The sequence below is a fragment of the Fundulus heteroclitus genome, chromosome 22 (assembly GCF_011125445.2).
Source record: "Fundulus heteroclitus isolate FHET01 chromosome 22, MU-UCD_Fhet_4.1, whole genome shotgun sequence".
Lineage (NCBI taxonomy): Eukaryota > Metazoa > Chordata > Actinopteri > Cyprinodontiformes > Fundulidae > Fundulus > Fundulus heteroclitus.
In genome coordinates this window covers 11,131,833-11,154,684 of record NC_046382.1, presented here as the reverse complement: position 1 = coordinate 11,154,684, position 22,852 = coordinate 11,131,833, and the positions used below count along the sequence as shown (strand labels likewise).

Below are 22,852 nucleotides of genomic sequence, written 5' to 3'. Positions count from 1 at the left end.
CCACAACAGCTGCTACAACCACTTCTTCCACAACAGCTGCTACAACCACTACAGCCACACCAACAACTACATCCACAACAGCTGAGCCAACCACTACTTCCACAACAGCTGCTCCAACCACTACTTCCACAACAGCTGCTCCAACCACTACAGCCACACCAACAACTACATCCACCACAGCTGAGCCAACCACTACAGCCACACCAACCACTACTTCCACAACAGCTGCTCCAACCACTACAGCCACACCAACCACTACTTCCACAACAGCTGCTCCAACCACTACAGCCACACCAACAACTACATCCACAACAGCTGAGGCAACCACTACAGCCACATCAACCACTACTCCCACAACAGTTGCTCCAACCACTACAGCCACACCAACTACTACTCCCACAACAGTTGCTCCAACCACTACACAGAACACCAACAACTACATCCACAACAGCTGAGCCAACCACTACAGCCACACCAACTACTACTCCCACAGCAGTTGCTCCAACCACTACAGCAACACCAACAACTACATCCACAACAGCTGAGCCAACCACTACAGCCACACCTACAACTACTTCAACAACAGCTGCTCCAACCACTACAGCCACACCAACAACTACTTCAACAACAGCTACACCAACCACTACAGCCACACCAACCACTACTTCCACAACAGCTGCTCCAACCACTACAGCCACACCAACCACTACTTCCACAACAGCTGCTCCAACCACTACAGCCACACCAACCACTACTTCCACAACAGCTGCTGCAACCACTACAGCCACACCAACCACTACTTCCACAACAGCTGCTCCAACCACTACAGCCAAACCAACAACTACATCCACAACAGCTGAGGCAACCACTACAGCCACACCAACCACTACTCCCACAACAGTTGCTCCAACCACTACAGCCACACCAACTACTACTCCCCCAACAGTTGCTCCAACCACTACAGCAACACCAACAACTACATCCACAACAGCTGAGCCAACCACTACAGCCACACCTACCACTACTTCAACAACAGCTGCTCCAACCACTATAGCCATACCAACAACTACATCCACAACAGCTGAGGCAACCACTACAGCCACACCAACCACTACTCCCACAACAGTTGCTCCAACCACTACAGCCACACCAACTACTACTCCCACAACAGTTGCTCCAACCACTACAGCAACACCAACAACTACATCCACAACAGCTGAGCCAACCACTACAGCCACACCTACCACTACTTCAACAACAGTTGCTCCAACCACTACAGCCACACCAACTACTACTCCCACAGCAGTTGCTCCAACCACTACAGCAACACCAACAACTACATCCACAACAGCTGAGCCAACCACTACAGCCACACCTACCACTACTTCAACAACAGCTGCTCCAACCACTACAGCCACACCAACAACTACTTCAACAACAGCTACACCAACCACTACAGCCACACCAACCACTACTTCCACAACAGCTGCTCCAACCACTACAGCCACACCAACCACTACTTCCACAACAGCTGCTCCAACCACTACAGCCACACCAACCACTACTTCCACAACAGCTGCTCCAACCACTACAGCCACACCAACCACTACTTCCACAACAGCTGCTCCAACCACTACAGCCACACCAACCACTACTTCTACAACAGCTGAGCCAACAACTACAGCCACACCAACCTCTACAATCTACAACAGCTGCTCCAACCACTACAGCCACAGCAACCACTACTTTCCACAACAGCTGCTCCAACCACTACAGCCACACCAACAACTACTTCCACAACAGCTGCTCCAACCACTACAGCCAGACCAACCACTACTTCCACAACAGCTGCTCCAACCACTACAGCCACACCAACCACTACTTCCACAACAGCTGCTCCAACCACTACAGCCACAACAAACCACTACTTCCACAACAGCTGCTCCAACCACTACAGCCACACCAACCACTACTTCTACAACAGCTGAGCCAACAACTACAGCCACACCAACCTCTACATCTACATCAGCTGCTCCAACCACTACAGCCACAGCAACCACTACGTCCACAACAGCTGCTCCAACCACTACAGCCACAACAACCTCTACATCTACAACAGCTGCTCCAACCACTACTTCCACAACAGCTGCTCCAACCACTACAGCCACTCCAACCACTACTTCCACAACAGCTGAACCAATTACTACAGCCACACCAACCACTACTTCCACAACAGCTGCTCCAACCACTACAGCCACACCAACGACTACATCCACAACAGCTGAGCCTACCACTACAGCCACACTAACCACTACTTCCACAACAACTGCTCAAACCACTACAGCCCCAACAGCTGCTCAAACAACTACATCCACAACAGCTGCTCCAACCACTACAGCCACACCAACTACTACTCCCACAACAGTTGCTCCAACCACTACAGCAACACCAACAACTACATCCACAACAGCTGAGCCAACCACTACAGCCACACCTACCACTACTTCAACAACAGTTGCTCCAACCACTACAGCCACACCAACCACTACTTCCACAACAGCTGCTCCAACCACTACAGCCACACCAACCACTACTTCCACAACAGCTGCTCCAACCACTACAGCAACACCAACAACTACATCCACAACAGCTGAGCCAACCACTACAGCCACACCTACCACTACTTCAACAACAGCTGCTCCAACCACTACAGCCACACCAACAACTACTTCAACAACAGCTGCTCCAACCACTACAGCCACACCAACAACTACTTCAACAACAGCTACACCAACCACTACAGCCACACCAACAACTACATCCACAACAGCTGCTCCAACCACTACAGCCACACCAACAACTACTTCCACAACAGCTGCTCCAACCACTACAGCCACAACAACCTCTACATCTACAACAGCTGCTACAACCACTACTTCCACAACAGCTGCTCCAACCACTACAGCCACACCAACCACTACTTCCACAACAGCTGAGCCAACCACTACAGCCACACCTACCACTACTTCAACAACAGCTGCTCCAACCACTACAGCCACACCAACAACTACTTCAACAACAGCTACACCAACCACTACAGCCACACCAACCACTACTTCCACAACAGCTGCTCCAACCACTACTTCCACAACAGCTGCTCCAACCACTACAGCCACACCAACCACTACTTCTACAACAGCTGAGCCAACAACTACAGCCACACCAACCTCTACATCTACAACAGCTGCTCCAACCACTACAGCCACAGCAACCACTACTTCCACAACAGCTGCTCCAACCACTACAGCCACACCAACAACTACTTCAACAACAGCTACACCAACCACTACAGCCACACCAACCACTACTTCCACAACAGCTGCTCCAACCACTACAGCCACAGCAACCACTACTTCAACAACAGCTGCTCCAACCACTACAGCCACACCAACAACTACTTCAACAACAGCTACACCAACCACTACAGCCACACCAACCACTACTTCCACAACAGCTGCTCCAACCACTACAGCCACAGCAACCACTACTTCAACAACAGCTGCTCCAACCACTACAGCCACACCAACAACTACTTCAACAACAGCTACACCAACCACTACAGCCACACCAACCACTACTTCTACAACAGCTGAGCCAACCACTACAGCCACACCTACCACTACTTCAACAACAGCTGCTCCAACCACTACAGCCACACCAACAACTACTTCAACAACAGCTGCTCCAACCACTACAGCCACACCAACAACTACTTCAACAACAGCTAAACCAACCACTACAGCCACACCAACAACTACATCCACAACAGCTGCTCCAACCACTACAGCCACACCAACAACTACTTCCACAACAGCTGCTCCAACCACTACAGCCACAACAACCTCTACATCTACAACAGCTGCTACAACCACTACTTCCACAACAGCTGCTACAACCACTACTTCCACAACAGCTGCTCCAACCACTACAGCCACACCAACCACTACTTCCACAACAGCTGAGCCAACCACTACAGCCACACCTACCACTACTTCAACAACAGCTGCTCCAACCACTACAGCCACACCAACAACTACTTCAACAACAGCTACACCAACCACTACAGCCACACCAACCACTACTTCCACAACAGCTGCTCCAACCACTACTTCCACAACAGCTGCTCCAACCACTACAGCCACACCAACCACTACTTCTACAACAGCTGAGCCAACAACTACAGCCACACCAACCTCTACATCTACAACAGCTGCTCCAACCACTACAGCCACAGCAACCACTACTTCCACAACAGCTGCTCCAACCACTACAGCCACACCAACAACTACTTCCACAACAGCTACACCAACCACTACAGCCACACCAACCACTACTTCCACAACAGCTGCTCCAACCACTACAGCCACAGCAACCACTACTTCAACAACAGCTGCTCCAACCACTACAGCCACACCAACAACTACTTCAACAACAGCTACACCAACCACTACAGCCACACCAACCACTACTTCCACAACAGCTGCTCCAACCACTACAGCCACACCAACCACTACTTCCACAACAGCTGCTCCAACCACTACAGCCACACCAACCACTACTTCTACAACAGCTGAGCCAACAACTACAGCCACACCAACCTCTACATCTACAACAGCTGCTCCAACCACTACAGCCACAGCAACCACTACTTCCACAACAGCTGCTCCAACCACTACAGCCACAACAACCTCTACATCTACAACAGCTGCTCCAACCACTACTTCCACAACAGCTGCTCCAACCACTACAGCCACTCCAACCACTACTTCCACAACAGCTGAGCCAATTACTACAGCCACACCAACCACTACTTCCACAACAGCTGCTCCAACCACTACAGCCACACCAGCGACTACATCCACAACAGCTGAGCCTACCACTACAGCCACACTAACCACTACTTCCACAACAACTGCTCAAACCACTACAGCCCCAACAGCTGCTCAAACAACTACATCCACAACAGCTGCTCCAACCACTACAGCCACTTCAACCACTACTTCCACAACAGCTGCTCAAAGCACTTCATCCTTAACAACTGCCACATCCACAACAGCTGGTCAGACCACTACACCAACCACAACAGTTTCTCCCACCACAACTGCACAAATCACTACGAGTACAACAGCCACACTAACCTCTACATCCACATCATCTGCTCCATCCACTATACCAACCTCAACAGTCTATCCATCCACAACAACTGGCACAACCACTACAGCCACATCTATCACTACATCCACTCCTGCCACACCCACCAGCACAACCACTTCAGCTGCCTCGTCTGCTTCAACCACTACATCTACAACAGCTGCTCCAACAACTATACCAATCTCAACAGTCTATCCATCCACAACAACTGGCACAACTACTACAGCCACATCTATCACTACATCCACGATAGCTGCCACAACCACCACAACCAGTACCACCCCTCTGACCACTACATCCACTCCTGCCACACCCACCAGCACAACCACTCCAGCTGCACTGTCTGCTTCAACCACTACATCTACAACAGCTGCCCCAACCCCTACTTCCACAACAGCCGCTCCAACCCCTACTTCCACAACAGCTGCTTCAACAACTACATCCACATCAGCTGCTCAAACCACTACAGCCACAACAGCTGTTCAAGCCACTACATCCACTCCTACCACACCCACCAGCACAACCACTCCAGCTGTACCGTCTGCTTCAACCACTACATCTACAACAGCTGCTCCAACCACTACTTCCACAACTGCTGCTTCAACAACTACATCCACATCAGCTGCTCAAACCACTACAACCACAACAGCTGCTCCTACCGCCGCATCCACAACAGCTGCTCAATCCAGTACAGCCACACCAACCACTACATCCACATCAGCTGCTCCATCCACTATACCAACCTCAACAGTCTCTCCAACCACAACAACCGCACAAACCACTACAAGTACAACAGTCACTCCAACCACTACAACCACAACAGCTGCCCCATTCACTACATCCACAACAACTGGCACAACCACTACAGCCACACAAACCACTACATCCACGACAGCTGCCGCAACCACCACAACCAGTACAGTCTCCCTGACCACTACATCCACTCTTGCCCCACCCACCACCACAACCAGTCCAGCTGCACCGTCTGCTTCAACCACTAAAGCCACACCCACCACCACAACCACTACAGCCACACCAACCCGTACAACAACTACATCCACTCCAGCTGCACCGTCTGCTTCAACCACTAAAGCCACACCCGCCACCACAACCACTACAGCCACACCAACCCGTACAACCCGTACAACAACAACATCAACAACTACATCCACCACCAGTGATGCATCAAGCTTTAGACTTAGTCTCTTCCACGTTTTTCTTGGATTTTTTGTCTTCATCATTTAACAGAAGATACATCAGCAATGTCACATCTGAACTAATTTCAACAGATGGTAAAAATTAATTTTTTATTTAAGTAACTGTATATAATTCTATTATTTAATTTAATATATTTAATAATAATTAACAAATTTTTTCAACTGTGTATTTATTTTTGTATCATCAAATGAATCCTACAAAAGCTTAAAAAATGTCGACCAGTTTGTGTAATGACCCTGCAGACCTTACTACAAATTTAATGTTTGTTACTGGTCTCACAACCATTTACTGATTCAATGTGTTTATAATGTCTTTATGTTTTCATGATGTAAAGCACTTTGAACTGCCCTGCCTACAAATAAACCCAATTTGTTTAGATAGAGACAGTCAATGCCTGTTGCTTGATTTTATACACACTTGACATGGAAATGGTACAAACATCCAATTTCCATTATTACAGTAATAAAGATGACTGATTCCCCAGTAACGTATTACAGTTTTTGTTGATTGCTTTGACCTGTTTGAAGAAACTGGCAACCTCTAAGTTTTCATCATCACCACCTCAGCAGAGCAAAAGACACCTCTTGCAAATGAGTTAACCCATTCTCATTGGTTTGACACATTTTCCCCTTTTGCAAAACAGTTAACGCAGATGTCATTCATGTAGTCCAAACTTCATTGCTTCAGCTGTGGTAGCATAACAGAAACCATATGTTCCAAGCTCTTAGAAACTTCTTGATCTCAAAATGAAATCACTGAAGCACCTGATTGAGACTTCTTTACACAATTTTTCAATTTGCAATCAGTTTGCAGGCTTTACTTAAAAGGTGCCATGTTGTGTGTTGTCCTTTGCAAGCATGGGTGGTCCAAGGCAGATGAGAGTCAGAGTAAGAGGTAGATGGGTCAGGGGAAGAAGATTATGAGGAAGAGGAATCCGTGTGCGATGTGGCGGTGTAGCTAGAAGGGCTAAAGTTACAGATGAAATTTGTGCAACTGTGATTGATCATGTGGTAAATCATGGCCTTTCACTTAGGAGCGGGACAAAGAGTCCAACCTATTCTCAATAGAAACACGGTTGCTTCCATTGTAAGAGTTTTTCGACGGGAGAGCAGGTATTGCTGCTATACAGTATATACATCTCTATCTGTTCCTATAGAGGAATTATTCAGTGCATGGAGATGGAAGGTATATGATCACAGCAAATTTGACTACAAATGATACTGACATGTAAGCTGCGTACAGTCTTTGGCTACAATGAACCAGCAATGCTGCACTGATTCACATTGAGTGTGGAATTTTGTATTTTGTTGCACCTTGTGTAATGAATGATTGGAAGGGCTCAAACATTTGTGAGCAGGTTGTGTTGTTTGAGGGCAAAATTTGCTTTTGGTTCATATTTTAAATGTTTTGGCAGAGTTGGAGCCTTTTGCAAACAAAATGTGTAATTTTGACCATTGTTACCACTGTTTAGGCTTCTGCATTAACTGTTTTGAAAAATGTGAATTTTGAGTTGACTGCTGCATTAAAGCAATCAATAAAAACTGTACCAGAGCAGAAGAAGAGCAATCAGAGGTATAAATAATTTTGGTCTTAACCAGTAGTGAAAGTAAGCTGGTACTGTCATAGTACGTACGAAGGAAGCAAGGGGGGAGAGCGGCTGCCAGATAAAACCTTCATTTAGAACCAGTCATGACTGCTGTTGGATCAGAAAACAGTTCTGCTAACCAGATAGACTTAGACTTAGACAACTTTATTTGTCATTTTGTATGCACAGAGTGCGTACGGAACAAAATTTCGTTGCATACAGCTTGTAAATTGCAGTAAAATTTAATTACAGTATAAGGTGCAGCAGTGATTTAAAAGTAAACAATTTAAATGTAGACAATGCAGGAGAGTAAACAGTGTACAGGTGAGTATTTTTAAAACCATTTGTATGTGCAGAATTGATTGTGCAAAGGGCATTTGTGCAAGAATACAGCTTGTAAATTACAGTAGATTTAAATTACAGTGTAAGGTGCAGCAGTGATTTAAAAGTAAAACAATTGAAATGTAAACAATGGATGAGAAAGTCACAGTGTACAGGTGAATGTTTTTAAAAAACATTTGTATGTACAGAATTTGATTGTGCAAAGGGCATTTGTCAAGAATGCATTTAAAAACTAAGAGTTCGGCAGCATTTGTAATGCTAGATGGAGATGCAATGATGCAAAATGTGCAAATGCGAATGTTGTGCAGAGTGTATGGGTTATAGTTCAACAGCAGTTCAACAGTCTGATGGCAGCAGGGAAAAAGCTTTTGCAGAACCTGGTGGACCTGCAGCGGATGCTGCGGAACCTCTTCCCAGAGGGCAGCAGGGAAAACAGTCCATGGTGGCGGTGTGAGGGGTCCCTGGTGATGTTACGGGCTCAGGACACGCAGCGCTGAGATGAAATGTCTTTTATGGAGGGAAGAGGAATCCCGATGATACCTTCTGCTGTCCTCACCACTTTCCTCACGTCCTTCCAGTCGGTGGCACTGCAGCCTCCACACCACACAGAGAGACAGCTGGTCAGAATACTCTCTATGGTGCTTCTGTAGAAGGTCGTGAGGACAGGCGGGGGCAGGTGGGCTCTCCTCATCCTCCTCAGGAAGTACAAGCGCTTCTGTGCCATCTTCACCAGTAACGTGGTGTTCACAGACCAGGTGAGGTTGTCCGTGATGTGCACCCCTAGAAACTTGGTGCTACTGACCACCTCTACAGCTGAGCTGTTGATGAGCAGTGGAACGTGGTGAGACTGGTTCTTCCTGAAGTCGACGATGATCTCCTTCGTCTTCTCCACGTTCAGGATCAGGCTGTTTTCTCTGCACCAGCCCACCAGCTTCTCCACCTCCTTTCTGTAGTCCTGGTCGTTGTCGTCTCTGATCAGGCCCACCACCGTTGTGTCGTCAGCAAACTTCACGATGTGATTGGTGGTGAACCTGGGGACGCAGTCGTGTGTCATCAGGGTGAACAGCAGGGGGCTCAGGACGCAGTCCTGAGGGGAGCCCATGCTGAGGGTGATGACATCAGAGGTGTTCTGTCCGACCCGGACTGACTGAGGTCTGTTGGTGAGGAAGTCCAGCAGCCAGCTGTGAAGCCCAGATGTTCCAGTTTTCCCACCAGGTGCTGTGGGATGATGGTGTTAAACACCAAACTGAAGTCCAGGAACAGCATCCGCACGTGCGTGTTCTTCTCCTCCAGGTGTGCCAGGCTCAGGTGAAGAGCAGAGGAGATGGCGTCCTCAGTGGAGCGGTTCCATCCGTAGGCAAACTGGAACGGGTCAAATGTTGGGGGGAGACTGGAGACAATGAGTTCTTTCACCAGCCTTTCAAAACACTTCATCATGACGGGAGTCAGTGCAACAGGCCGGTAGTCGTTGAAACAGGTGACTTGAGGTTTCTTCGGCACAGGAATGATGGAAGCAGACTTAAAGCATGCTGGCACTGTGGCTTGGTCCAGATGTTAAAAATGGTCCAGGTGGGCCTTCCTCTAGTTGACTCTCCTCAAAGTTTTCCACACGTTGGCAGTGTCAAGGTGGAGGACCTCCTCTTCCTGATGGGGAACAGCTTTCACTGCTGGAGTGCTGTTTAGTGCCTCAAACCTCCCAAAGAAGTTGGATGCAGTCTAATGTTATGGAAATGTATAATAATTTCTGTGGTAAACCTGTATTTTTAAAGCATAAAGAGTTACCTTATCTGGGAGTGTATAGAGGGGGAAGATCGTAGCAATTCAATAGTTTTAAGCTCTGGTGGGACGGCAGGCACAGAGAAGAACGAGAGTTTTATGAGGGACTGATGCGGGGTGAAAGCTTGTTTATGGTTCTTGAGCTCATCTGGTTTGACCCCTGAAAGGACATTTGGGTGATGAATCAGCCTTACTTCTTGAAGACTCATGGGAGAGCAGTCTCCTTTGTTTCGGAGCGGATAGAACCTAGAGACTCAATGTCTGGGCCCTCGCACCCCCCAAACTCATCAGGAGGGGCTCTGCAGACTATTAAACGGACTACATTTAAAGCCACTCCACCTGTAGCAAAATATCCCAATTAAAGGCAATAGGAGAGTTGTGTTTCATGCTATTTTGTTTAACGATATGGAACCAGTGATACTGCAGTGGGCGTGCAGCATCGCCTTGTGCTTGAATTCATGTGTGCAAAATTAAGTTACATGTAATTTTTGGTGCATACATTTAAGGGTCATTTTAAGGAACTTGTAACAACAGGGGCTTCAGCTCAGACCCATCATTCCTCCTCTTCCCACTAAAGGAGCCCTTTACAGTCTTTATTAATTCATTTTTCCCTCTGTTTATTCCTCGTGCGCAGCGCACCAATGGGGGTAAAATCATTAAGTATAAATTATGCTGGTACCATATGTCACCAAAAAGTGCTATTTCTACAGTCATTTAGAAACCAGTGTGGCGCAGAGCTTGAAAAGCTGCGCCTATACTCAATTCTGTGGTTGCAATGCATAAAAAGGGCTATATTTCCTATACGATTCCCCATTTAAGACTATTAGTGGGCTAAAAGCAAAGCAGAAAGTCATTATTCTGTCCGCTCCGACCACAAACAAAACATGCTCAGAGAACAACTTCAAACTCAGCCTTCGGCTTGCGTAATTACGCACCAGAGCGCCCTGGACCATAGAGGAGATTTGTCTGGTCAGCTTGGAAACTGAGATGGGAAACCTGTTCGCTGTGAAAGGTGATGGTTATAAACTAACAGGCTAGAAGTGAGTGCAGCTGAAAATAGGGAAAACACCAGCAGCTGGATTCTGAGTAAAGACCCCTGTGTGCTTCAAGAGTTGCAGCTGAGGGGGAAAATGTCAGACCGTATAGGCTTGATGAAACTCAGCCTCACTCACCAATGAGGTTATAGACCTACATTGATAAAGAAACCCATAGATTAATGATAATCAGGGGTGTTTTAATTGCCTGGATGTGAATCTGATTATTCATATTGTGCCTGTTATAATCAACTATAATATTTTCTTTTAAAATTCAGGGGAAAAAAAAAAAAAAAAAGATTGTGTTATGTTGTTGAGCTGTTTTTGAAGAACTGCTTGCCAAACAATCATATTTCCCCCTTTTAAAACTAATTCCTTAACATTATACAATCTAAAAACTAATTCAAAACAGAATAAAAATTTAAGCCAGTACGAGAGAGAGCGTGCATCTAAAGCAGGTCTGATACTAGAAAGGCCTTGCAGATATTTAAAAAAAAAAAAAAAAAAAAAAAAAAAACACGATCCTAATGTGAACCAGTAGCCAATGAATTGTTGCAAAACTGGAGAAAAGTGCTCCCATTTTATGGGAGCAGTTAAAAGATGTGTCATGTGTTGTCTTCATGAACCCGGACACAACCACACACACTGAGCACTGTTAGAAAGTTTATTAAAGAAGGTGAGTTGTGGAGGATGAGAACCTGAGTCTTTACTGGGCTGGTGCAGGTGGAGAGCTGTAGGGCTGCGGGTGCTGTGCTGCTGGAACCAGGAAGCCCCAAGAGCAGGTGAGAAAACGCAGGGGTAGCAGGAGAACCAGCAGCTCAAAACAGAGGTCACTTGGAGCACTGGAAAGCTTGAGGTTGCAGGAGAGTCAGCAGCACATCAGGGAAAACCAGCATCATAGCAGAAAGCTTACATGGTTCACTGGGGCAGAAGGAAATCCAGTAATACAGTTGCAAAAGTTCTTGGCTGACAGCCATGGAGTCAGAGGAGACTGATGACAGACCAGCCCTGAGGAGCTGACAGAGTAGTAGGCCATAGGCTGAAGCCTGTATCGTTCAGGTTCGCTCCACCTATTTAGGGACTACTAAATGACACCTACAATAAAATCCTAAGTGAATTTTGAGCCCATAACCAAAAGTTCTCCAATCGCTTTGCGCCAGTATTTTTACAGTAATTACTTAAAAGTGTAACTATATCGGTAGCCTGATCACACCGTAATCACACCGCTAATCTACACTCGAATCAAGCCGCCTAGCCGTTAGCCAATCAGAGCGCGTCATTCAGGTACGCTCTCGCACTTCGAGCGGAAAGAAAACAACAACAACAAACATGGCCTCTCCCGTGGAGCAGCGTATTCCCGTTGGATCAGACAAAAAACGCCAGAAAAATGAGGATTATATATGCATCACACACACATATCATCGGTGGACAAAGAACGGACACAGCCACTAACAGTTGTTCGTTGGAAGAAGCTGGTTGTATGTGCCCGTAAGTGGCTAGAAATTGACAGAATCGACCGCACGTTGGCGGAGGCTGTATGTGTACACGATGACGAGTTCGCCAAAAATAACAACGATGATGATTCCACGTCAACCCTGGCTTGTCCAGACGAAACTCTTCCTGGCTTCTTGGAGGTACACAAACTTGGTTTTCATCCAACTTGTTATAGACGTTTCATCCATAAGAAACGAATTGCCAGTGCTGAAAAACTAGCAGAAAAACGGGGAGCATCTGGTGGTGACAACAATGGTTCTGATTCTGATCACGAATCTTCCACAACCACGTCCACGACTAGCCGGCCACCATCGCCAAAACGGTTGAGATCCACGACTAAATCATCGAGGTCTGGCAATGTACTTCCTGCTATCTGTATAATTTGCAAGAGGCTTGACCGCTTTGTGAAAGAAGGACACATGACAAAAAGAATAATTGGTCCAAGCAGGAACTATAAATGCTGGTGAGTAGATAATTTGCAGACTGCATCTTTGTTTGTGGCTTATAACCAAAAGCAAAAGTAATAAAAAAAAATGCATGTGTAATTGGTGCCAGCCCAAGCCTGGTCATATCATTATGAAAAAGGCGTATGAAGGCTATGTGTAGGGCCTCAATAATAATAAAAGGCATTATTATGAACTTGAAGTGATGATAGGCAATTCAGTCATTTGTCAAATAATGGTTAGATTTTAAATTTGTCACCCGACTACCAGTTCAGTCTCATAAAACAGAGAAAAGGTATTTTATATTATTTGGCAGCTGGTTTATGATTGAACTTTTTTTAACTCTCTCTTTGCTAGGGAGTTTGGTTAAAGCAGCTGAACTGAAAATGGACGAATCCATCCTCAAGGATGTACGTGGAAAAGATTGTGTCGCAATTGAAGTGCGGTACCACAAACGGTGCTACAAAGAATGTACAAGATTTCTGGTGGCTACAACAAGTGATGAAAGGTGAATTTCAGATAATTCAAGTAGAATATATGTGAAATACAAATACTTGAGAGTGAACCTTATATTGATGGTAGGGTTACATTCTGGGGTTAAACGTTTTTGAAAGTTGATTATTCTTACAAATGAAGCCCAGTTTATAGAGAAATTATATTGTAGTAAATAATGTAGAATAAACATTTGGATGCAGTTTTACATAAAACATTTTAACCATAAAATTGTATTAAATGAGATATTCTATCATTGTTAATTTTAAGATTGAGTAAGCATTTTAACTAATCTGTATTTTGCATTGTTTCACACAGGATGCCAAAAGCCTGGGAGTATGCCACTGTGTACACAGAATTTTGTGACAAAATAATTCGGGCACAGTTGATTAAAAAACAGGAAATCTTCAGGATGAAAAAGCTCTCTTCCCTGTTCCAGAAAATGATACGAGAACACCATGGTCATGGAAGTTACAGGTAATTATGATTCATTAATAGAATTATGATTCATTAATAGATTTTGATATTATTCACATCAGCATATATTTATTATTCCTTGTAACTTTTTCACAGATCAGATCTTCTGAAGAAAAGACTGAGGCAAGACTTTCCCCAACTAAATTTCTACAAGCCTCAGGAAAAACCTGAGTGAAATGGTTTTTACAGATCTACAGGACTTCTCAACAAGGGTTCATCAACTGAAGCTGAGTCATCAGGATCGCAAGAGACTTTGTCGAGTGGTGGAGAGACAGTTCAGCAAGGTCGTACATATGCAGCACAACGAGACCATACCAGAACCATTTATAGTGCAGGTATAATTCTTAAACGAGCAGTTAAGAGTGCCCCTAAAATGAGTGCCAATTGGCCTCCTACATCTGAGGATCTAAATATTTATCAGCTAGAAAGATTGTGCCAATTGAACTGTATAATTTACTTGCTTGGTGCATAGGTGTAAGTGATGAATTGACATTATCTAACATGGTTAATGTATCGGAGGAGGTTGATCTTCGTTTACTGTCAATCTGCCAAGATATTATTTATTTATCCTCAAAAGGTAGAAATCAAACCCCAAAATCTCTAACACTTGGTTTAACTCTGCACCACTTGACAGGGTCATTTCAGGTTGTACATATGGTGAGTAAACATGGTCACTGTGTATCTTGGGAATCTGTTGTAGGTTTTGAGACAAGTCTTGCTCAGCTTCAGTTGTCCAGAGGTTTGGATCTCCCACAAGGGTTTGCCAGTAATAACTTTACTGTTCTAGTGTGGGACAATGTAGATTTTGGAGAGGAAACATCGTCAGGGAAGGGTACCACCCATCACACTATTTTCTATTGTAATTCTGAAGTCGTAACAACCTGAAGTGATCCTAAAAAGTTTAACATCTCTTGCTGGGTCCAACAAAAGTCATTGTTTAAAAACAGAAATGTTTTCGTGCCTAGTTTTCACTGTTCAAATTTTAGCTGTGTAAAATTTTGCTTCCAATATTGTAACTGGTCTGCTAGGTCAGTGGTTCCCAACCTTTATTTCTTAAAGCCCCCCCTGCTGAAGTCCAAGACAAGCCAAGCACCCCCAAGCCTTACACAGGCCCGCACAAACGTATCAAAAGATTAAAGTGATTTGTAATGAACATTTATTTATTTGAAAAATAAAGAATAAATGGCAGCTATGTCATTTTGTTCTTATTATTTTTGATTAATAATGTATTTTTTATGTCAACGGGTGTACAGTGCACAGAAATTAACTACAAACTCCAAAAAAGAGAGCTAACATATAAACTTCAAACCTAAGCTTAACTTTCATGAGCATGTCCACATTTTCAATATATTTTCCAGTTCTAATTTACAAACATGCATAAAGTATAACTAAAAAAAAAAAAACAGTCCCATGTGATTATACACACTCAACTACTGGCTTAAAAAATAAAATTATACAACAGTTTCAGAAACCAGTACTAAACTTACAACTTTTTTTACTTCTTATTTGTTCAGTTACTAATGGGTACCTTGAGCTTGCATATTTTTGACCAGGGATGCGATATCAGGTTTGATTGTTGTGATAGCCAGTCTAAAGTCCTAGTGAACATCGAGTCTGTTTCTGACTTTAGTTTTTATTGTTAATAGCGCGCTGAAAGCTGCTTCAGACAGGCATGTAGTGCTAAATGGGAGAATAACCCTGGTTGTTGCGTGTTTGGCCAGTGTGGGAGCGACAGCGTGTCCTTTGGCAATCCAGAACTTTTTAAATCCGTTTTCCTGGAAATATCTTTTGGACACGGAATCAGCTTAAAGGTCACAAAGCTCATCTTCACAGCCGATGTATTCTACGTCCTTCGGGGTGGAAACGTAGGGGTCCAACACCCACGATTCTCTGGATAAATACTGGTCCATGTCGGCAAAGCGGCTCTGAATCTCATCGCGGAGAAGGTTCATGTGCCGCGTAAACTCCGTGCGCAAAGACGCACGCACGGCGCCACCAGACTGTTTCAGCAGCAGCGGGAAATGCTGCAAGTCCCCCTTTGACATTTTAGTGACTCTGTATTCCAGTTTGCGCACAAAAGCGTCCAGGGCGTTTTTGCAAAGCATGATGTTCGATTCTGGCCCCTGCATCCGCTTGTTTGTTTCGTTGAACAAAGTGAATGAACAGTCAGTTGTTCAAAGAGTGGCCGATTGTGATCTTGGATGAATTCTTTTATTTTTTCTTGTAGCTCAATAAAACGCACAAGCACGAGTCCACGCGACAACCACCTCACCTCAGTGTGTAGCAGCAGTGTTTGATGCGCTTTGTCCTCGCACAGCTGGGCAAAAAGTCTTTTGTTAGAAGGGCGAGCTTTGATGAAGTTTACAACTTTAACTACAGTTGATAGTGTGTCGCTGACGAGTTCTCCACGTATTTTTCTTTTTTAGATAACGTATCACAAGATGGTTTTAAGAGTAAGTTGATGGTTGATGGTATCAGATAGCCAGATCCACACAGCAAAAGCCTGAAGGGACGGAGCGAGTCTGTGAAATGCTGGCCAAGGGTTCCGTACCGCGACATATACAAAGGATTATTTTGGTGTTTTTGTCTTGTTAAAATGGGTGGGTGTGTGGGCGACATTGCAACGTAAACACAGACGTACTAGCGCGCGTGAACAGGGGGCGTAATGGAGCCGCTGTCTGCTGCTCCAGACAGCGGCTGCTGTGCATCGACTCCGCTTCTCCCGACCCCGTGTAGCGATCGCCACCTCCCCTCCGCCGCTATTTAAGTAGCACAATGACTAGAGCAGAATTAAGTTGTATTTATCGGAGATGAAGTGTAGACTGTAAATTCTGTCGTAGTATGTTGGCTCCCCCAGTCCATTGGGAGTGTCTGCCTGCGCTCTTTTCATTGAAAATATCCATTTCTTTCTTCGTCCTTCCTCCTTCGGTAAACGACAGAAACGTACATCCAACGATTTGGAATGCCTCTCTGTGCAACCGGGAGCACAACAAGTCGTAGGCATTGTTTAGAAAAATAAACTAACTAAAAGTACGCTCTAAATCACCCGTTTTGTCATGTAGTAGACAAGAACAGTACTGTTTTTGCCTATCCGCAGGACCCAGATGTTGCACTGACACGCGTGAACCAAAAATTATTCAACCTTGGACCAAAATATTTAATACAATTTATAAATATTGTAAAATCGATTTGGGTGTGCAGATTTTTTAATTATGATCACAACCATAATTTTCTTTTCTTTTTTTTAACCATAATTTTCATCACCTCAAAGCAGAGAAAGCTCTGCGCCCCCCCTGTGATCTCTGGCGCCCCCCCCTAGGGGGGCACGGACCCCAGGTTGGGAATCACTGTGCTAGGTGATAAAATTCACACCACTTTTCATAGTTATTAGTTAACCAGACACAAAAGGAGATCTTGCTATTAGAGTTTTTCAATTGAAAATTCAAAGAATTGCAGTTTTCATGTGCAATAAAGATATATTATGGGCAATTGTGAAATTGTTAAAAAGTGTATTTTTTCATTTAGAATAACTCCTTACTTAAAGCACGCAGAACGTTGCCGCTTTATAAGCTCTGAGTAAGTATGAATGTCTGTAGGAATCATAATTTTGAGTCCGATCGCCTGAATAATAAAAAAGTTACAAGGGTTTGAAAATGGTAGAAGACCCAAATTTGTCACTTTTTTGGGTAAACTGCCACCTTTGGCACCCATTTTCTCAAATACTGGCAGGAATCCCATGGAGAACTTTTTTCCCCAGCTCGAGTACATATTTAAGATTGGAAAACTGCTGTCGAAAAGTAGTCCCCAGGTTAGTGGAGCGAAATCCTATTTCTAGCCTCATTTTGAGCTTCAGCCTATGGCCTATAGGCTTTTATGGAGGAGCTGGCAGTTGGAAAGAGTCCGGGCTGATTGAAGGCTGAACAGGTGAGGATGATTAGTGGAGTGGAGACAGAGCTGGGTGGAAGAGGGAAGGTTCTGGAAGGTTCAGGGTGCAGTAGGCAGGATTGCACCCTGACAAGAAGAGCAGCAGCATTATTGACCAGCTGCTGTCAAGCCACAAGAGTTTTGTTAAGCCCAGAGTGGTGTGCAGTAATCTAAGCAAGTTGTAATTAAAGCATAGATAAAAATCTTTTGTCAGCTGTCTCAGTTTGAAAAATCTGGGCCGGACCACAGATTTTAACTGAGCATCAAAGCTATTATTCTCAAGTCTTAGACTCAGATCTGTAGCAGTTTCAGATATTTACTTTAGGGTCCCACTGATGTCAGAGACCTCAATGCGCCCAAACAACATAAACCTTTGAGAAGTTTATTTTTAGAGCTCCTATTTTCCTATTTAGTGTCCTAAAATCGGACTATCTTCTGCCTAAAAAAAGTAGGTAAATATAATATATAAGTGACTCCCAAGGGACGGAGTAAAGAGAGAAAAGGCCAAGAATGGAGCCTTAAAAAAATAAAATAAAAAATCTGTTGCAGTTACAACAACACAACCGTCATAACAAAGGATGTGGAAATTGAATTAGAACATAATTTGAATTAAATTGCAATAAAGTTACACACACGCCAGCAGGGATAAACGTGTCAGAAAATGGATGGATGGATGGATAAGGTTACACACAACATTCACAACAGAATCCTGAGGATTTTCAGGTGCAGCAGTGGCTCAGTGTGGATCCAGAGAAAGAAAGAGATTCAGATCGGTCACTGTAGGAGCCATTTATAGTTGTTGGTGTTTAGGTATGGTTTGTTTCTGGTTTGTTTGTTTTGGGTGGCAGTGTTTTGTTTAGGTTGACACACTGACCTATATTCTGCTCTACCACTGGTGACGGTGTGGAAGGGAAGGCTTTATAGGTGCGACGTGAGAGGGCAGAAAGGGTTTTGGGTGACGGGAGGTCATACGGCTTTTACCGCTTTCTTTGGCACACAATAGCCTGTGTCCACTGGTTAAATTCTGTTATATCCACACTCTCCATAATTACTTGTCCATCTCACTTGTAAAGACCGCCACTCGGATTGTTTGGAGTGTTTGTTCATATAAATGGGAACGCCCATACCTTATCTCCTGGTTTCAACATCATTTTGTAAGCGTGTTAAATTCCAGATTCCCCGCACCCAGAAGCGACAAAAAGGTGGTTGATAGTCGCTACAGTCACACCTCCTCAACCTGAAACGTCTCCGAAGCAGAGGACTAAAATTTGATAATCTACCTGTGTGTGTTCTCAATTTATTTATTTCATGTATCTAAAGCTCAGTCTGACAATTTACGCTGCAAAATACAAACACAAAGAAGTTTAGTTAGATTTTTGTCCGATGATGAGAGAGAGAGAGAGAGAGAGAGAGAGAGAGAGAGAGAGAGAGAGAGAGAGAGAGAGAGAGAGAGAGAGAGAGAGAGAGAGAGAGATAGAGAGAGAGAGAGAGAGAGAGAGAGAGAGAGCGGAGAGAGAGAGAGAAGAGAGAAGGAAGAGAGATAGACTAAGAGAGAGAGAGAGAGAGAGAGAGAGAGCAGCACAGAGTATCAATAACAGAGCGCTCCATGAAGATGTTATTAATCAGAGAAATAAAAACTTTTACAGCAGTTACATCCAGCAGGTAAGCATGCCCAAGGCAACACACCTCAGCTCCCCGCAGCCCCACCGCCCCGGTGGTCAGTTTCACTGTTCCTGTCTGAATACGCGCCAAAACCGCATCTTTAAATAATTTCCCTCTGGGATTATTAAAGTATTTCTGATTCTGATTAAAATGAACTACACCTGTCTGAATCACAATGAAAAGTATTGCAACTCTGTGCGTTAGCATAGTGAAGAAATAGCGTCTACCAGTTCTCTGCCATTCCTGAGATACGTAGTTTGTGAGATCTTTGGTACAATTATATACAATAAGTTTCTATAGAGAGGTGTAGGCTATGGTGTCTGTTCTTGGAAAAAGCTTTAAAACTTTGTTTTGAATATTGTTTTATAAATAGAAAGAGAGATCTATATATAAAAAAATATCTAATCCAATCACATCCGAGGTTATACTTGCAGGTTTATAAAATGGAATTAGGTTTTTGTTTTTATTGGTAGTTGCTATTTATGTTCAAGTTCATATATAGATATGTAAGGTGGTGTTGGTGCTCATATCAATAAATATGCATTTATCGATTGTGATTTTCTTGTAATTTTGTCGATCACTTTTTTTTTGTTTGTGGAATTGTCTGTCTGAAAAAATTTAATTCAAATTAAAAAAAGAAAACTGGCCATAGATGATGCATTGCTGTTAGTGAATGTGCTGAATGGTCTCTGCCACCAGATGGCGCCCGAAGTGGACTCAGGCGTACCTCAACGTTTCGGTACGCCCCGATCTACGGTGGGTCTGCAGTCAGGGGCTACTCTCCATAGACATATATAAAGATATATATTATATATTGTATTATGTCTATGCTACTCTCCACCATAGACATCGTATATGTACTCCACCCCCAGGGGTACGCGCACCACACTTTGGGAGTCCCTGCACTAACTGAACAACAACGTGTTAACGCTTCTCTTTCACTTTTTAACAAAAGTAATACATGTCTACTTCTATCTCTAGTCCGATAAAATTGAGACGGAGTTGACTGGACCCGCTCTTCCAGCGTCTGGACAGCGAAACCCCCGTCCTCCCTACCCCGCCCGGCGAAAATTAACATAATCTCGCTCTTAACTTTCGATAAAAGTGGATAGGAGTGTATATACACACATTTCTGCTTTTTAGAATAAATTTATATTGGCGTTATGTGGAAACATACGACTCAAATTAATCTTCAAGTGAGTGCGCTAGAATAAAACGTCTTATTTTGAAGTTTGGTGGTTTAACCGGCGCGTTGACCCCAGAGAGCCTCGCAGCAGCACGTAAACACGGTCGCCATATTGGGAAGGGAAAAGCTACCATTAAATCGGATTTGTTTTAACTTGTGATTTGTTAATATATACGTGTTGGGAAGTTAGACATATTCAGGTAAAGAATATAAGTAAATAGAAATTAACAGTTTAGGAAGTGGGGTTTTTAATTGATGGGCTTACAATCATATTTAATCAATTAGAATGCTCATTTAATGTGTGTTCATTTAAATTCGGTAACTCGTTTCATTAGGTGGAAAAAGAAAAGAAAATAATTACACAGAATGCTGTTAATTCTGATCCATTTTAACTAATAAAACCTGAAATTTATATTACTATATTACATCCTAACAATAAAATATATTAATGCAAAATATGTACATTTAAAACATTTTAACAGTTTAAAGGTTGTTATTTCCAAACGGTACGTTTTGCAACCCTCATGATCCATCTCTTCACAAACAGATGAAGTCTTTAAGCTAACGCTCCAAGTTAATTTGATGTTTAAACATATTACATTTTATTTGTATTGATCTACACAAGGAGAAGGTCGAACCTGGCTGATGTGTTAATTTTAATATGTGGTTTCCACTCCTCCCTGTCCCTGATTGTGAGATCCACTCACGTGTTGCCAAGAAAAATGGGCCCCTGACCAGCGCTGACAAGGAACTGGTGTTGAGGAAGGGGAATGCATGTCCATTTGATGCCAGGGATTTGACTTCATGTTAAAACCTTTCATTATTATTATTATGATGGATATTATCAGAGGAGCCACGTTCTCGCTACGTCCCGGCGCTTCGGTCTTTTATTGGCGGATGAATCCTTTCAATTATTGCAGTTTAGAATGATGGTGCGTTCAAAGAACCTCTGAACCCAGGTCTCGGAACACGGAAAGGGTGACCGGAGGGTCCAACCTTCGTCAGTTTTACCGACTGTTGTGCTTAATATCCATTACATATAAAGACGGATCTCTCGGTATTTGGTGCATTCCAATAGTCTTACTGGAAGTTCATAAATGGTGTATTTAATTATATGTCAACCACATTAAGCAAAAAAAATATTTGCTACCTAACAATGTTCAGGATATGTTTAAGGAGCGTGAGGGGGGGAAATGACTTTAGAGGAAATTTTACCTTAAAACAACCAAATAAATATATTATACATATACACAGCTCTGTTGCTGAGCTCTGGATAGCTTGCCAGTAGAAACAAAATAAAAACATAACACAGTTTAAAATGGATATAAAAAAATGGCATGATTAAAGGCTATTAATATAATTGATTGCATGGGGTCTATTTATTTTTTTATTTATTTGAAATGCTATTTGTCCATTTATTTTATTTGTAAGACTAGGGGTGTTTTATATTATTTGTTTTAATTGTTTGTTGGAAGTTAAGGATTAAAGGCTTCAGACAATACTTTTTTTAATCTAATGGGTGTATTTGAAGGATTATTGTTGTTGGTTGATGTATGATTATAACATTTTGTGATCAATATTAAACTAATACGAAACTTACTAAGATAAACTAATTACTGCAGGACTGCTACCGTTCATCCTTACTGCAATCAGTGTGGATTATCACCATACCAAATCTCAAAAAGGTTATTTTTTTCCAACTTGGAAATTGAAAAATCCTACTTCCGGTTGACACTGGAATGCAGCATTTAGATCCCGCAGCCGAGAGAAACGCCTACCGAGCATGTGATTGGACGCATTTGATGAAACCGCACCCTCCTGGATAAAGAAAAAAAATACCCGTGTCTAACTTTTCCCTGTGAGCTGAAATGGAAACCTCCCGGAAAAGAAAGAATTCCCCCAATTTTTCCCCATAATTTAGGATTTTCAACAGCAGGCACAATATGGCTGGACTGAGCATGGCGTGAAGACGCTCTGAAAAAGCATCCGCATCAGTATTATAACAGGT

General features: G+C 43.6%; 1 protein-coding gene and 2 long non-coding RNA genes across 3 annotated transcripts in view; all 3 read left to right on the top strand.

Moving 5' to 3' along the window:
- The window catches only part of LOC118557049 (histidine-rich glycoprotein-like), a 7,402-nt gene extending 1,190 nt beyond the window's left edge, over positions 1–6,212 (top strand). The window contains exons 2-3 of the mRNA XM_036125942.1: positions 4,946–5,552; positions 5,730–6,212. Of these exons, the coding sequence (XP_035981835.1) occupies positions 4,946–5,552; positions 5,730–6,212 (1,090 nt within the window). The remainder of the gene's footprint in view (positions 1–4,945; positions 5,553–5,729) is intronic.
- A 6,868-nt stretch (positions 6,213–13,080) lies between these two features.
- Positions 13,081–14,233, top strand: LOC105918460. The gene is made up of 4 exons (XR_004927639.1): positions 13,081–13,123; positions 13,461–13,611; positions 13,914–14,072; positions 14,169–14,233. It is a non-coding gene; the product is annotated as an uncharacterized LOC105918460 (long non-coding RNA).
- A 509-nt stretch (positions 14,234–14,742) lies between these two features.
- LOC118557083 lies at positions 14,743–17,561 on the top strand. The gene is made up of 2 exons (XR_004927577.1): positions 14,743–15,100; positions 17,429–17,561. It is a non-coding gene; the product is annotated as an uncharacterized LOC118557083 (long non-coding RNA).
- Positions 17,562–22,852: the final 5,291 nt, after the last annotated feature.